General features: G+C 45.0%; 1 protein-coding gene across 2 annotated transcripts in view; it reads right to left on the bottom strand.

Moving 5' to 3' along the window:
- Positions 1 to 394: 394 nt before the first annotated feature.
- The window catches only part of nrip1b (nuclear receptor interacting protein 1b), a 55,868-nt gene continuing 38,996 nt past the window's right edge, over positions 395 to 17,266 (bottom strand). For both annotated transcript variants that reach the window (XM_074672217.1, XM_074672216.1), the window contains one exon: positions 395 to 5,939. In XM_074672217.1, coding sequence (XP_074528318.1) covers positions 1,859 to 5,482 — 3,624 coding nt within the window. In that variant the 5' untranslated portion in view covers positions 5,483 to 5,939 and the 3' untranslated portion in view covers positions 395 to 1,858. The remainder of the gene's footprint in view (positions 5,940 to 17,266) is intronic.

Raw genomic sequence — 17,266 nt, 5'->3', positions numbered from 1 at the left:
GTTCCCATGCGTCTGCATGCAACAGGCAGCAGTGAGGAGAGTCAGACATTATTACACAACACAGCGCAGGATAGATTATCATTTACCACATAGAGACACATGCAAAGAACAAACCAACCAAAAAAGATGGGCATAGCATCCTCTGCCTTTGTATGTACACTTGTACGCATATAATTCGTATTTACATATCAGGGCATTAAAAACTAGGGTAATATCTTTTCTTAAACATTACAAAATAGTCATCTTTCATACTGAAAGTACTATTTACACAAATATATTTAACCATTGTGAAAATGTATTAATAATCGCAGAGACATACGTCATGGGTATATGTATTAAAAAGATCACAAGACTAAATGGATGAAGCGATGTGTGAAATTAACTGAAAAAAATACAGTACAATCAAAATAAGGAGCTAGATAGCAGGTATCCCTTAAGACACATACATGTCTTGGTGATTACTGGGGGTCAGGTACACATATCCAGCTGCTTTTGAAAAGAAAGATGTACCTGTGGTGTTCTCTCATCATGCAGTTATTTTGACATTTTATGGGTTTAGAGACTGCCACAAAACAAAAGAAGTCTGAAAAACCACAACAGTTAAGAAATTATGAGATAAAAAAATCACAAACCATCAAATTCTCAACAGATAACAGATAAGATACTGACATTTTAAAAACATGCCATTAAATTATCATGAAAAGGACTAAGGACTCAGCTTTGATAGTGCAAACTCTGAGTGCTCATTAAACAACATGTAAAGAAGAAGCCATGTGCTTAAAACTCACTCTTTGTGTGTATGAAGCAAAGTTGTGTCGGTTTACCCAGGATGGTAAGAAAAGTCACTCAGACACGGTAGCCTTCTGACTGTTGCTCTAGAAACCTGTTTACATACAGTTGCTCAACTGTAAGCACCCACACATGCTGTGTTGACCCATCTACTCAAAACTGCAGAGTTTGCAAACACTTCACCCAGAATTTGCACTGTCGAATACTGCCCTCAAAGATTCAATTTAAAGAAAAAAAGCATAACCCAATGAGGTGTGACCATTTAAATCTCCATTGATATATTCTCACTCTGTTGGTTTTTATACCACAACATGAATCTCGAGGAAAAGCAAGACAAAGCATTCATCATGTTGGATCCTCACTGAAGCTATTGCAGTGTGAACATTATTTTCAAGGTCCTCCTTTGAATAAATTTATCATGTACGTTGTTGTAATAGACCGCTGTGTCTGCCCTAGAACGACTTTATTTGGATTCTTATCTAAAATTGATGGGGAGTTCTCTATCTGCAATGTTCTGATGGAGAAAATAAATAAATGTCCACTGAACTGAGCACTAACATTTTTGGAGCCATTAATAATAGATGTTTCCGGAAATGTTTGTTCTAAATGTTTTATGGGGAGCAACAAAGAGGACATGGCATAGTGATATGTGTACAATTCAGATATAAATAATAAGTGTAAAGCAAGATCGGATTGTAAAGGGGGACTTCTTTGATTACAAAATAAAATAAATGCTTCCAGATGATAGGGGAAAGTCAAATTTTGTCAGTTGTGTAATTTTTTTTTTTTTTAACCAGATAAGCGGACCTGTTATGAACCGACCCATGACCTCATTGTTTAAAACTGATAAACTATTGCACATTGTATTTAAGGTACGCATCTAAATTTGAACTTGCTCTATTCCACTTTAGAAAAACAAAACAGAAAAAAACAAAACAAAACAAAAAACCCCCATAGTTTTGTCCTTTACTTTTTGTATCATCAAACCAATTTGGCAAGTCATTAAAAAAGAATAAAAGAGTCAATGATATTGGGTTCCTCTCAGTTTTTTCTTCAGTTGATACAACTTCTATTCAGATGATTGGCTCAGCCCGTGGCTCTCTTGGCTGTGCTTGTCATTATGGGTTGGTGATTGTGGGATAGAGCTCAGACTGTGTTCATAAGCATGCATGTCACTGATTGGCTCTTCTTTAACTCTGACCACAGACTGGGTTCCTTCCGCCTGATCCCTCACCTCCTTCCTCAGCTGAATGCTGCCCTTCTGCAACATGTAATATAAGATCGGGTTAGAGCGCGAGAGCCGGGGGGAGTCCAGGTTTGAGTCACAACCCTCCTCCTCCTCATTCTCCTGACTACTCCACCGCACAGGGCTCTCAGGCTCCTGTTTAACTAGAGTAGGGGGGTCCCGCTTTTGAGTCACTGGCCATGGAGCAGGGTTGCGGCCCCAGGGGGTTCGTACAGGACTGTCACCTTGAGGGGGTGTGGGCAGTGGTCTAAGATTACTTGGGAGCCCTGAGTTAAGGGAACCATGAGGGTGCCAGCTGGGAAGGTGGAGGAAGCTGTGATTATGTGAAGGCTGACTGAGAATGCTGCCATTGGCCTTGCCATTAGCCTGCAAGACGGAAGGACTGGGTGTCCCTCGTGGCTGCTGGGACAGCTCCTTCAGACAGTTATCCGACAGCAGCAGCTGTTTGAGCACATTGAAACCCCGGCTCTCTCTGGTTAGGGCCTCACTTGGTGGGCTCCTGGGTGGAGCCACTGCTTCCTTTGGACTCCGCTGCTGTTCAGGCTCTTCCTGAACAGGTGGAGAGGCAAACACATTTGTGTCACCATTGTCTTTTGCTCTTGTAGAGCAGGTATGATTCAAACAATCAGTCCGATCAGTGCAGAGGCGTCTCTTCTTAGGACTGGGGCTTGGATACTCCCTCTGTTCCTCTTTCACCTGTCTGGGCTGTGACTCAGCCTTCATAGCAGCACTGGTATAATAGGTAGCAGTCTGTTGTTTAAGCAACTGGCTGAGGAGGCCATATTTTTCTATGACCTCTGTAGGCCTTGGCTCTGTTTTAAAGTCCTGCTGAGGATCCAACAGGGGGCTCATCTTCTCGTAACTACTAGGTCTTTTTCTGCCACTTGATTCCTCAGAAATAGCTGAAGACGGTCCTATTTCCTCCATGATCTCTGTTTTAACTTTTACATCCAAAGGGGGCCCATTTGAGCTGTCACAGACAGCACCAGGCACCTTTTCATAACTGCCTCCAGCCACCTCTACACTCCTTCTCCCACAGGCACTGGGTCTCTCTTTGCGACTGACCGTGGAAGTCGTTGAGCCTGTTCCTAGAAGAAGCTGCAACACAGTACGCCTCTCTAGAAGGTTCTCAATCTGTGATGAAGGAGGAGAGGCTTCCTTCTGACTAAATGGTGTGCCACTGCCTGAGGGTCCATCTGAGAGTGGAGTGGTTGTGGTTCTGGGGATTGGAGCATTGAGCCTTTCCAATAGGGCAAGGGGCCTACTGGCATCGTGCTCCTGACTCACCCCACTGGAGGGGATGGGTGGGGAGGAAGCGGTGCCACACTGAGCCAGATTCTGTAACAGTTTACTGGCACTGAAGGCAGGCTCTGAAGACTTCTCAGCAGGGCAGATCTTAGATTTACACAAATCCAGAGGACTAGACTGGACATGTGGAGAGGGGTGGGAGTATGGGGATAATGCACCACTTGGGTCCTGACTAAGTGGGTAGGGAGGCTGGGCTGGTGCTGCAGGTCTGTCTATAGGGCTTTTTGTCCTGGTCTCTTCCCAGGGCAACAGTCCCTTTGGCTGGCCACGAGACATGGTGGCCATGGTTATATCAAGTGGCAAATCTTGATTAACTGCATTTTTATTGACCATCTCATTATTTCTGCGCTCAAGAAGAAGCTGCATGAGTGTAAGTTTTGGGTGGGATTTTGCTTCAGGGCTCATTTCAGGTTCCTTACTCTTGGACACTTTCGATCCTGATGGCTCTGGTTTCCACTTGTTTAGTAAAGATTCTGTTAGTTTATCCAGGGAAGATGTAGAAATAGAGGGAGAGGAAGATGAAAAAGTTGCAGTGGAACCAGAGGAGATAACAGTAGAGGATGGTGAAAAGATCGTGGTAGGAGTTGGAGCAGAAGCTTGAGGAGAAAATGCAACTGGGGGGAAAGAATATGCTGTGGCTGAGGAGGAGAGGGTAGAGGTGGAAGAGGAGAATGAGGAGAAAGAAGAGGAGGAAGTTTTGGGCCCTGTCTCTTGTGTATTTGCCCGGCTTCTAATAGAGAGGTCAATGGGAGAGCAACTGGAGTAGGTACTCTCTGCATCACTGCTGTCCTTTGTCAGGCTCCTCTCCTGAGTGGAGCATTCACTGTCTGATGTGACAGAAGAGGAGCCACTTGGTGGCAGAACCCCACAGCTGTCTTCCAGATGCCCATTCTTTGTCAGCTGCTTTTGGTTATTGTGGTTATTGAGAAGCAGCAGTAACAAGCTGCTGCATGTCTGGGGGGGTCGAGTTGGACGTGAGTCGAAGCCTCGCTTCTCCCTAAGTGGTTGGCTGTGGGTGTGGTTTGGGGCATGTGGGGGTGTGGGTGGGGAACTTTGGCTGTGGCCACGCAGCAAAGAGGGACTCTGGGGACTGGAAAGAGTTGTTCGAGGGAGTGTTGATGCAGTAGAAGTTGCTGTCATTCCATTTTGCGTTGTTAGGGAGCTCAATGTGTCTGGGGCTCTGGGTGGAGTTGATCCCACACTAGGTGGCCTTGTATCTGGGCCGTGCTGCTGGTTTGCCATTGCAGCTAGTCTCTCGCTGGCAGATCTTCCAGAGAGCTGGGCTTTGAGTGCATGCTCCCGAGAGTACTGTTGGAGATGGGCTTCACTGGACAGCAGCAGAGCCAGTTGACTGCAGGCCACACTGGGCTTGGGTGAAGGTGCTGGACTAGAACGAATTTTTACCATGTTGGCCACTGCTTTCAGACGCTCTGCACAGGAAACTGATTCAGAAGCTGAGGGAGCAGAGGGAGGAGTGGCACTGTGTGTTGACCGAGGTGATTCCGGGGGTCTGTCCTGACTGTGCCCCCTGCGACTGTAAGGTGTGTTGCTATGATTCTGAAGTTTGTTTTTCCTCATTAGGCCCTTTAAACGGCTTGAGGCTGTCTCGTACGAAGGAAGCGGCTCTTTTTCTGCAGGTGGTGCCTTGGAAGGAGAGGAACACTCACTTGGAGATTTGATGGAGTGCTGAGACATTGCCACACTCTGAAGTCTGGAGCTGAATGACTGTAGCAAGGAAGCCAACAAGGTGCTCTCACCAGCATGCGGAGATCCCTCTAATGCTCCATTTTGCAGGCCACCCTCTTTACCATTCAGCTCCATTGAGGGTGAGCTTTTATGCTGGTTGCCTGGATCATTCCAGGCTCCGGAGCGCAGCAGGCGGGCCTTCTTCAGGTGTTGTGAAGAACCCAGAGTTGGCCCGTTGGTTCCAGTTTTGGGAGCTGTGGGGCCATGGCTGGGCAGTTGGAAAGGCCCGCCTACTTTTTCACTCTGCTCCTGGTTGCTATGGGCAGCCTCAGACCTCCCGCTTGCCGTGGCCCCAGGCCCGGCTACCACTGGATGCATCAGTAAACCTTCCAGATAAGTTAGAACAGCTGAATCCTTGTGTGTCTCAGGGCCAGGCTCCTCCCCATGAGTCATGTTCAATACTAGGATCCCCTCGTATGGTTCAGCACTGGTACTGGGAAACAAATGTCCACTAGGTCATCTGTTCGACAGTGGCATGTACTTCCTAAATACCAAAAAGAGGGCAGGCAATTCCACAGATTTAGCCTGCAGGGGAATGACGGATGCACTGGTCGGATGTGATTCCCCAATACTGTGGGTACAGTCAGCGCTGTGGTGTAACAGCTAGTGTGGTTGGAGGCAAACTGGGGCAGGTGAGCCTGCCAGGCATTGTTGTATGCCTTTACACACTGTAGGATCCCAGAAGGCCCAGATCCAGGATTATGTGAGTGGCAAGCAAGGAGTCAGCAGGATTTCACCACCAAGATGTTGACACATTCCGTGGCTGTGGATGTTTGGGATATTCGTCCTGAGGCCTGGCCGTGCTTCTGTCAGTGGCGCCTTTCAGCCTTCCAGATCTCACATGGGGGACCTATGGTAGAGACAGAGAGATAGAGGAAGGAGAGAAGGGGGATGGTAAGGTGGGGAGAAAGAGGAAAAAAAGGAGAAACTGTGTGAGAAGCAGGAATTTGCAGAGCACTATATCACATTCATTTCTCCACCTCTTCTGCCATCTCTGTTACTTAGCAACATTTCAGATTGACTGCACACGACTCCTTCTCCTCTCTGCACTCTCCCCTCACAGCCACTGAACAGACGACAAATGTAGATTAGGCCTGATTGGATCCAAATTGAAAATTCAAGCCCACTACCTTGAAAACATTCAGGTCGTGAGCCGTAAGCCCCTCACAGTGATGTCTTTCAAAAGTGAAGGGCCTTGTGAGTGCTGTGAATAATTTCTTATGCAGCTTGTCATTTCGGTGGATTACTCCCCCCTCCCAACATGCATACACACACACCTCCAGCTCCTCATGCACTTAAGCAGCAAGCAGCGTCTCCACAATGCAACCCTCGGTCTTCACAAAGAAAGAGCCCCCCACAATCTGCACAAGTTAGCATTTAAGCACTAAGGCACAAGCACAGATATATGCACCAATATGTACATACATATGTGCATAATTTCACACAGAATTAAATCTGGTGACTTCTCTGTTATAAACTGGCACTTGCATCTTTCTAAGGAACTAAGTAGCTAGATCCAACTCAAATCTTATTTCTTTATGTGCCATTTTTTATTAACAAAGGAAAAGATCCAAATGTGAACTGACTTGATGTGACATGAGCCAGTGAGGAGTGTTACGAAAGCAAAAGAGAATCAAAGGTAGGATATTGGGAAGAGGCAAGCTATACTCAACCTCCAAGTGTGTTTGTTTGTGTGTTTGTGTGTGTGTGTGTGTGTGTGTGTGTGTGTGTGTGTGTTTGTGTGTGTGTGTGTTTCCCTGTGTGCGTGTATCAAGAGGTGGGGGTTGCTTAAGGATCAGGTGCACCTGTCACAGCACAACACTGTCAGGAGGGCTGAACTGGTGACACTGGGGTGAGCATTGTGCCAGTTGCTATGACAGTGTGAGTAGCTCTGCCCTGGAAGACCTCTGCTCTGAACCCTGTCAGCGTGGTTTCCGTGGATACAGGACACCTCCGACAGTCCTGGCCGCATCCCATAAAGGTTAATTAATACAGAGTTTCCACCTCCCCTCAGCTGCTGTCCGTGTCCTTTCCCAAAGCCGCCCTCACCTTTGGTGTCCGCTGAGTGGACCGACATAGTAGGTCACACAACAGGACAGCAGCCCTTGATTGTGACGAAAGGCCACAGCAACCCACACAGCCACCAGTCTAAATACTTCACAGAAAACAGGAGCCAGGGCCAAAAACAACAAGGCAGCAGGCCTCTAATCGGGCAGAAATCCATCCCTGTGGCCAAGGTCCACAGGTTGTCATGACAGTAAGGGCAACAAGGTGGCACTTTCAACCCCTTTTGACAATGAGCTTGGATTAGAAGCTGGATTTAAATTATCAGTGCACAGTTAAGTCTGGGTGCTATTAGGAAAACAATCAGGCTTGAAACTTATAAACAACCTGCGGTGCACAGATTGATGAGGCATGTTGCACTGTGCAGCACTGAATTGAATATGCTAACCTTTTTTGAGATTGGCCTATCAGCGTCAATTACAGTTGAAGGCCATTTCTAAGCTGGTGACCTAAATCTGACAACAATAAAAGCCAACCTGGTCATACTGGGCCATCTGACGTCTGCTGTCATGCTAATCTTAGATGCTCAGGATTAGGGCTATTTCCACTCCAGTGAGCCTAAAGCAATTATAATAGAATGCCCTGTAACACTTCGTTTGATCACATTCATCACGTACACATGTTTACCTTCAATACAGGCTGGAAAAGTTGCTAACATGTCATGATACAGCCCCCTTCCTCAGTGAGTGGGAGAATAAAAATAAACTGGAAAGAAACACTGACACGCATTCAACATGGGAAATTCTGTTAATCTCTTTGCTGCTGGCAGTGAACCTTTGGAATTACAGTTGACCTTGTCTCTGTTTTTGCCCACAGAAACTTCAATACAGAGCAGACAAGGCTGCACAGGGACACGATGACACAGCACTATATAAGTTTATATACAACAGAGATACTGCATTCACCGTCTCACATTAAGTACTCTTCTAAAAAAGTAAGGACCTTCAGGCTCTTGAGAGACATGTAATGACAGAGGCGGTGTCAAAAAGCCCTGCTACAGCAAGGGCAAGAGAAAATATGTTTTCCTCCCTGACAGAGCTCTGTTAAATAAATGACCTTAATATAGGGAAAGCTGTCGTCTACACGGAGCCCCTAAAGCACACAGCCCTCCTCCTTCCCTCTCCCTCAATGTGTGATGTGTGCATTACTATTACATTATCTCCCCTGGTGTATACATATAAAATGACCTTACACATCTGTTAACATGTCATCTCATCGGTGGTGGCACCCAAAAAGCGTGACCTCCACCCCCTTCCCCCACCGCGGGACACCACAGCACCAATGAGCTGCTCTATGGGTTCTGTGGTGATTATCCATTATCCTTGACAATGTCAGCCAATGACAGAGCAGGCACCGTTCTAAAGTGATTTTTACCCCTACTGTCGGCCACGTACATGTGAGAGGGAGGGCAGAGAGCTCCATCAACCGCGGGATGGTCGCCTCTTTATCTATCTCCCTCTCTTTTTGTTTCACTTCTCCTGTACTTAAAAAGAAACCAGGAACATTAAAGGTCACTGCAATCTCAGCGGCTTTCCAAGATACGTGAAATTACCAGAATGTGCCGATGCTGAAGTCACGGATTAGATCTCAAAAAGTGACCTTCACTCACTCCCCACGAACACACATGTACTCTTGCTGGTTCCATAGGCTCTTTTTCCATCAGTAAAAAAGTGAGTTCTTTAATGACCTTCATTGTCAGGAATGGTAATCCATTTAAGCCATTTAAAATGTATGAGACCAAACAAAAGAATTAAAGGGGGGAGAGCCAAAGGAGCGGCAGTTAAAGTCAAGGTCATTCATGCCGCCAAGGCTTTTCCACTTGATGCAACAGCTGGTGTCCATGCAAAGCTCTGGGCGTTAATAAAAAGTGACAATGCTGCCCGAGCGGTGTGTGTTACTAATGTCTGACACCAGCCTGGCAGATGTGTTCTCCCTGCATTTAAGGGGAGTCAAGGTTAAAGGAATTTAAAAGGAGAGGCGATGCCTAAACACTATTATATCATGTAATCTGCAGCCCAGCCCTGCTGCACATACTCAACAGGGTAGCTCACTTACACATGCGGCGTGACCGCTATTTGTAAATTCAATATGGTCTGACATGATTAAATAAGAAAAAACACAAGCTACCTGACCAAATGCAGTTGTCTGTAGCCTTCCTCAAGTGAACAAGTGCACCAAAGTTGAATTAAAAGCTCTGGTTCACCTTGAGAGAGGTAAACAAGAGCAGAACACGCTACCAAACAGCGGGATAGCTAGAGCAAGAAGATGTTTTTGCAGATAAGTCAATCAGGACAAAATAACACTGAAATGTAATACACAGGCACATGCACGCCCACACAATGAGAACTAGGGCACTCTGACCCACTTCTTAGGATGCATTGACCAAACAAGTCATGCATAGCACACATGCCTCTATGTGCACACTCAGAAAACAGTGAATGCACCCTGCATAAAGGAAATGTGATGCTAAAAATCAGACCTCTTGTGTTAAGTAGCACAGGGAACCCATCTGAGAAAAAGATTCAGAGACTTTGTATGTGAGGAAGTGTGTGATGACTGAATGCTAACATCTCAGACTTGGACAAAATGGGAGCAGAGTGCTAAAGTTCTTGGCCTGCATCTGGCCTCAGATGAGGAGTGTGTGGGCGGATTTTAACTTCATCTGCACTCATCAGTACAAAGAGTTCTCGGGGTTGAGAGAGAGCAGAGATGAATTCATGCACACTGATGAGTCATCTAAGCAGTTCAGAGCCCAGCTGACTGGTGGAGGACCCAGCCAAACTAGCCAGTGTATTGATGATACCACTGTATCACAGACCCGGACCAAGGGTGCCCAGGCCTGCATGGATATCCTTTTAAAATGTTTTTATCCATAGTAAATATTTGTGTGCCATTTGGAAGACCCACCCAAGGGCCATTTCCTGAGTGCCTGAAAATTGCTGCATCAATTAAACACACACACACATTCCTTTCTTAATGAGCCGTGGCTGCCATCAATCTATACCTGATTCATTTCTATGGGGCTCCGAGGTAATCTTCTGCTCACATCGTCTGTCCAAAATGGTGCTCATTTCCCTCCCGCAACAACACACATTTTCCATTTGTAAACACTGGAGCTGGAAATAGGAACAGCTGATTGCCCCATGGCCAGCACGCCAACAGGCACAACAAGGCACTTGAAACAGACTGCAGTGGTGATGTCTGAGGGAAATGGGCCACTTTGCAATTGAGATCAAATGTCCCACTGTCAGGCTGCCCTGAGAGCTGGATAAAACCAGCTAAAAAACATCATCCTTTAATGAATCATTTCCATAATATGCCTGGCATCCGCCCTGAGAGGGGTATCGCCATGAGTCAGCAAGATGTCTGCCTTTATTGGGTTAACAAAGTACTGCTCTTTTTCCTCTAACAGTCAGTGATTTGAAGATGGTTGGGAGTAATATGGTGTGTGACAGAGGTCTAAGTGAAGTAAAGAAGAGAACATATCTCTGCTATCATTCTGCCTTTCGTAATGCTCCCATTGACCTACTTTCTAGTTTTTAAATCATCCTAATGCTCCGACTGAGGTTGGGGAATGATATTACAGGGTACAGTGCTTCGTGAAGGGACATTCCTTTGGTATCTAAAAAAAATACAGTTTTCATTTCTTAATTTGGGAGTAAAATCACAGGTATATGTTAAATAAATTAAGGTACATTTAACCCAATAAAGCATAAAACAATTATGCGTAACCTTCTCCAGGAAAATCTCCCAAGCAGCACAAATCCAGTTGGCAAGGCAGAGCTGAGTACATGCCAATAAACAGGAGACTTCAATGAGATTAGTCCTACACCTGGCCCTGGTGCCCCGACCCACTGCAACAAAACAGTCTAGCTGGAGATAGTCCTGACTATCTCAGAATCAAAAAGAAAACCAAGGTTGTTTAACAAAACCACCTTTAGATACTTGTCCAACCTTGGCTGTTGTATGAGAAGGGGACACACATGTTTTGTTTCTAAAAGTTAGTAACCTACCTGGACTTTCTCTGCTGTGATTGGCTTGTTCAGTTCAAAAGTAGTTATTATCGAAAACATCAGGGAGATAACTGGAGACCTCTTTTTGTTTCTCATGTTAGGTCAGAGACAAATAGATCAGCCCTTTGTCATCAATGTCACTTCAAACTTTCTGAATCTGTACTGAACCAATACCTAATACCAGGATCACATGGGAGCACCCCTACCTTGAATCTAATCAGTCAGACAAGTTTATACTATTTTAGTAGTGTAGGCTTGAAAAAGAGGCATGTTTCATGTCGGAACCATAGCAGAGCCACTCGTTGGAGCTCTAGCTGTGGTTGAGGATGATGGTTGTAATGATCACAGATGACAGGAGGCACTGAGTTGGGCACAAGATTTGGCTGATTTGATATGAAGGGTGAGAATGCTTGACCTTTTATTGTTTTGGTTAATCTTTAATTGCCTTTAAATGTGTCAGTTACTTGTATTTTTAGTTTCCATTTAAACAGGCAATTATTCCCTTTGGAAAATCCCTAATTTGAACTTTAAGCTGTCCGAGCCAAAAGAAGATTGTGGAGGCCTAGTAGAAAACAATGTACTCACTCCTGAAACTGTCCATTCAGTGTCTGGAAAGTAATCTGACTGCATATACAAATGTGTATAAAAGGGAAGAAACATGGGAACACGTTGCAAACGGAACAAAAAAACTAAAATGTTTAACTACGGGAGGATGAAGTATAATCTCCTTATGTTACAACACTCTTTGAAAAACACTCTAAGTGACTGCTGCTAACTACACTACCCAACAAAACAAGGGTTTTGGATAGCACTCATTAAACAACAACATGGCTGCCTTTCTGTCACCCCAAAGGACCTTGTACCACCCTGCACCCTGCTGTTACACAACCTGGAGAGGACCCAAGTTTAAGCTTAACACACGCAGCCTCAGCTATTCAAGTTAATGTTACAGGCCTCATATGATTTCTCTCAGAGCGAAAACACAGAAAAAAAACAGATATTTACCAATTATTAAGCCTGGATAAACCCGGTCATTTGCAACAAGGATTAGAACGTGATTCTCTCTGTCACTGGCCTGTGGGCGAAGATGTTTGCTACTGCAGTCAACAGAAAATCTAAAGTTCTGTTCTAAATTCAATAAAATCACATCATATACAGCTTTAAGTATGTGATGAAGGACAAATCTATATGACAGGCCTTTGTTAAACATACATTAATGAATTACTGCAATTTTGTGTTTAAACATGGAAACAAAGACTTTGAAGATGATGAAACAGTCAGTACACCCTCTCCACTCAGAGATAACTCTTAAGAAAAAGTATGAGAGATAAGCTGTTATATGACTGCAAACTGTCTCTTGAAACATTTCCATCTGCTTTGGCTTTTCCGAAACATAAAGCTTTACACCCACTGTAAACTTTTTAAGACACACTACTTCCTTTTTGGAACATTTCAGTAGCTCCACTGCTTACTACTTCACTGTCCAGCAGTCAAAAAGTTAAAGCAACCTGTAGTTACACTCCAGTATTTGTGGCCTACCGGGGGGAGTTTCCAGGGGATTTGTTTCTCTGAAATACACATTGGTATTGCAGTTAAATGCTTATTTGTCTAAGCTTTAAGCTGGACTTGAAACAACTAAACACCCAAAGACCTTTCACTCTTTGGATTGTCTGAACTCTGGGAAGTACTGTATGTAAAAAAGCAAGATTCAGTGGGATTTAACCTTTAACCAAAAATGTCAAAACTCAATGTTTTTTTGGTACAGCATGCTTTAAATGATACAATCCACATCCATCTACCAAAATGGACAGACCTATGGATTTATATTTTAACTGCAATGGAAAAATAGAGAGCAGGGGGTTCTGGTCACTCAGAGAAAAAAGAGGAGTGAGAGCAGACCTAATACAAACAAAGCAGTGGAACAGAATATAAGATGCAGTCTCAGTTCAATTACTTTTTTTTGTGCTGAGAAAAAACAAAACTGTGGGGGGGGGGCTAATCCTGCTTATCATGTATCACAATATGTTTAGACATCATTTGATTTTCACAAGTGTTAGATTCAAGTTTTATATTTACTTACAAAAAAAATCCTGTAGCAAATAAGCAGGCTGAGATAAGACAGTATTTTTACGGATGGCAGGAAGTTGTATTCATCTGTCAAATTTCCAACATACTCCTTCTTTCAACAGAGAAACCCTTTTCTTGATGTGTGCCAAAATCCCTGTGATCTCCAATCAAGCCAGAGATAAATCCATATCTTACAGACACTGGAGCCAAACACTCTTTGTTTAGCTTTACTTTCTCTTTAGACTTAAGCCTTCTCTTCAGCACAAAGTCTTTAGAGCTAAAACACAATGGTGTGTACTACTCTTTCTCAATACAGCATGCTTACATGAGTACTTCAATAGAAAGATGTAACCCTTCTTGAGCCTTTTTTTTTGCTAGTAGTAACAGATTTACGAAAGGACTTTTACATAATACAAAATGTTTTAAGGTATTTTTTTACGCATTTAAACCTTCATTAGTGTGCCCAAGAAATCATACTTTTGCTTGGAAGGGATATTTAAAAGTAAAAAAAGGGACAGATATTATGTAAACAAAGTAAGTTTAAATTTTCAATTAATTTTGACAGCCGTACATATCAAACTAGAAAAGCCCTCAGACCTCCGCCAAGCATATTGTGATTGTCACCAACACTTAAGTCTTACTTTAATGTTATACTCCCTTTCAGCAGACTGTCTGCTACAACTTGGTGTTGGTTGCAGGTTTGTGCGATAATTTGTTACCTGACAGTGTTGAAAGTTATGATGTCCCAGTACATATTTCATATTCCAGATCTTAGTATCCAGAATATTGCCAGGATCTGGATCGTACTTTTACATCTGTCAGAAATTATGGTGACCCTGTCTTGTATTGTTTTGCAAAGCAATCCCACCATTTATGGTGGAGTTATCTACACATATGGTGAAAACAGCCCTATCTCACAATGATAAAGAATCCTTAAAAAATATCCTGGATCCAGACTGTGATCCGAATCACCTCCAAAATTTAATCACTTCTTCCTTATCCCATTTTGAACATTTTCTGAACATTTCATCAAGATCGGTTTGTTACTTTTTGAGTTATGTCGATCACAGACAAACAGACAAACTCTCCCAAAACAATAGCCTCCTTGGCGGAGGTAATGAAATTATCATTCAACCTGATACATGAAATATACATGTTAAGACCTCAGCTAAGAATTAAGATTACTTTTCATGACTTTCTACTGTTAAACCATACAGTGAGGAGTTTTCATGCTGTAACAAATAACACTACAATTATTTTGGCCACAAAAACAAACAAGACAATCAGTGAGTGATGCAGTCTAGGCTCCAAACAATTCAACTAACCACACAGTGGAAAATGGTTGAATTTACAAACCGACCCATGAAATGCAACAGACAAGCTTAATTGTCTGGTGTGATTAGGTTAGCATTTAAATTTCACAGAAAAGACTGAAAAGACTGAATTTAGCTTGGATTTCTGTAGTCATAGGTCAGTCACTAAAGCAGCGAGTGACCTCCGTGGTTGTCAGTTCTGGTTGTCATCACTCAAACTGCAGCTGCTTCACTATCCAAGCAGGGTTAATTGCAATTAATTGCCTTCACCTGGAAGCCCAGGTGTGATCACTATCTGACTGAGGGGGCAGGATTGAAAGGTAGGAGGATTAAGCCTTGTCTTTATTTATAGCATATTGATGGATATTATGAAAGAGTACAAAAATTGCTTGCTGTGTTTCTATTGCTTTAAATCTACCTGGATGCTCTAACTGTAGAAGAAACAAACTGTCAGCTGGGATGCAGACAAGCACAGGGCCAAGGCTTGCAGGAAATGAGTTTGTCTTCCTTAAGTCTGCCATTGACTATTAAACCAGACAGAGAGAGATAGACAAGGCCAGCACCCAACTGCAGCCAGCCTATTATTTCTCTGTAATGAAGGAGATCAAGAGGACAGAGAGAACTATTCAAAGGTAAATGTAGTAAAAAAGTTCAGGAGAAGAATCCACCCTGAGCCAAATGCTAACACGGGTATTGTTCTGTGTTTGTGAGGTGAGCGCAGACACACATCATGCTCCCGTACCTTGTCATCCTTAGCTGTGGAGGCTGATACAGGTAAAGTGCAGTAATCAATTTGCTCTACTGGCAGCAGGGCTCCTTTAGAATACTAATCAGGCTTCAGCCCTCCCCTCATCTCCTCATTCTCTCCATCCCTCCTCCTCCACCTCCCACTCTGCCTTTCTCCTTCCTCGTTCACCTTTCTCATGACTTGACACCCCCCTCTCCCCCCCGTGCCCCAGACCTGACCAAATGCTAAAGGAGGGCGGGCTGTCTTCTGCACAGATAACTGCTGCCACTAATCAAGCCTACGTGCACCGGGGCGTGGGATTAAAAGAGCTTGCACAGCTTGACTCAGGCACTGAATGGTGTAAGCGCTCATACACACACATACACACACGAGGTCAAAATAAAAACCTATAGGGAAGCCTGCAGCGTCTCGTCCCAGAAACACACATGAACACACACACACACACATACACACACACACAAGCTCTCAGATGAACAAACAACACAACAAGGTCAACTTAAAAGCTGATGTTAGGTGAACATTCTCCGGCTATAAAAGAACACACAGAAGGAGATTAGATCTAAATTTACTCCGCTAGTCAAAACGGGACTCGGTGGTGAGCCACCCATCTCTATCTCTCAGAACACATGTCACGCAGGGAGCCGCAGTGTTGTGCGCATCTAAAGCGAAAAAGAGGAACAAACTCGACTGTGAATTGACAGGGCCTTAATTCCCGTTCGTTTTTCATTTGGAGAGATGGCTTACACAGGAGGGGGGGTCTCTACACCATATCAAACACATACCAGAGTTGCCTGGAGGCTGTAACAAAGCGTCCTCGATGTTACACACATACAGTACACAGGCAATATGTGAGTGTGTGTGACTGTGTGTGTGTGACAGAGGGAGAGAGAGACAACGCCACCCTATGCATCAGCAGGGATATTTCATTATGTACATAACGAGTGCCATTAATCGCTCTTAACAAGAGGACACAACCTCACCTTGGCAGTCTCACACACGCAGCAGGAAGGTGGGAGGGGGGCTGGGGGGGTTGGGGGCGGGGGCATGGAAATATCTACAGTGCGCACAGAAATTAAAATTCACCACGCTCAAGGACCCGCCGCCTCCTTTTGACCGACCACATCGCAGGGGCCTGGGGGTGTGTGGAGGCACGCCAGCAGTCATATAGGAGCTGCTCGTCTGACGGACACATAAAACACATTAAAAAGAGGAGAAGAAGAGCTAGAGGAGGGGAAGAGAGGATATAAATATATAAATAAAAGTAAGGGGAAAATGCCGCAGTGGTGGTTGCCAGCGGGGGCTCATGCCCTTGACATACTGACATGGGTGGAGGCGGGAGGGGTGTTGCTGTCATGTGACACTCCTGTCATTCGCCTGTCCGCCCGCCTGCCCGCACGCCCGCCTGGCCACCTGGCAACCCCCCCCCCAAATCCTAATATCTTGCCCACCTTCGTTCGACCTCATCCTCCACTGACCTGACGCCACTTGCCCCCCCCCAGCCCTCCTCCACCTACGCCCACTCCACCCCTCTGCAGTCCTAGCACCCCGTCTGCCCCACCCCTAGCGCTCTGTTGTCTCCCCCCTCCCCTCACCCTCCCCCGCGGCTGTGCAGCAAGGTCAGGCGGGTCACCGTGTCCTCATCTGTAATCCGCTGCCATTCGTCAGCAGCCCCGGCCCGGGCTGGAGGAGAGAGAGGAGAGAGAGGAGAGGCAGGCGCTCCGACGAGGGGAGAATGCCCAATTAGGCAGCTGTCACACACACACACACTCACACACACACAGCTCAGCACGGCAGAGCAGGAGAGAGGAAGAGAGGAAGGGAGGGAGGGAGGGAGGGAGGCTGCAGAATCAGCCTACTGTCCACAGACAGAGGGGGTGTGGGGGGTGTACATGAATCCTTTCAGCTGTGAGTGTTTGTGTATTGTTTCAGAGTGTGTGTGTGTTTGTAGAGCAATTGCGGGGGTCAACTACAG

Source organism: Halichoeres trimaculatus, unplaced genomic scaffold (assembly GCF_033239565.1).
Source record: "Halichoeres trimaculatus isolate MK-OKI-2021-1 unplaced genomic scaffold, fHalTri1.1 fHalTri1_scaffold_6, whole genome shotgun sequence".
NCBI classification, from domain to species: domain Eukaryota; kingdom Metazoa; phylum Chordata; class Actinopteri; order Labriformes; family Labridae; genus Halichoeres; species Halichoeres trimaculatus.
The sequence above is the reverse complement of the archived record's forward strand: the minus strand, read 5'-3'. Positions and strand labels throughout refer to the sequence as shown.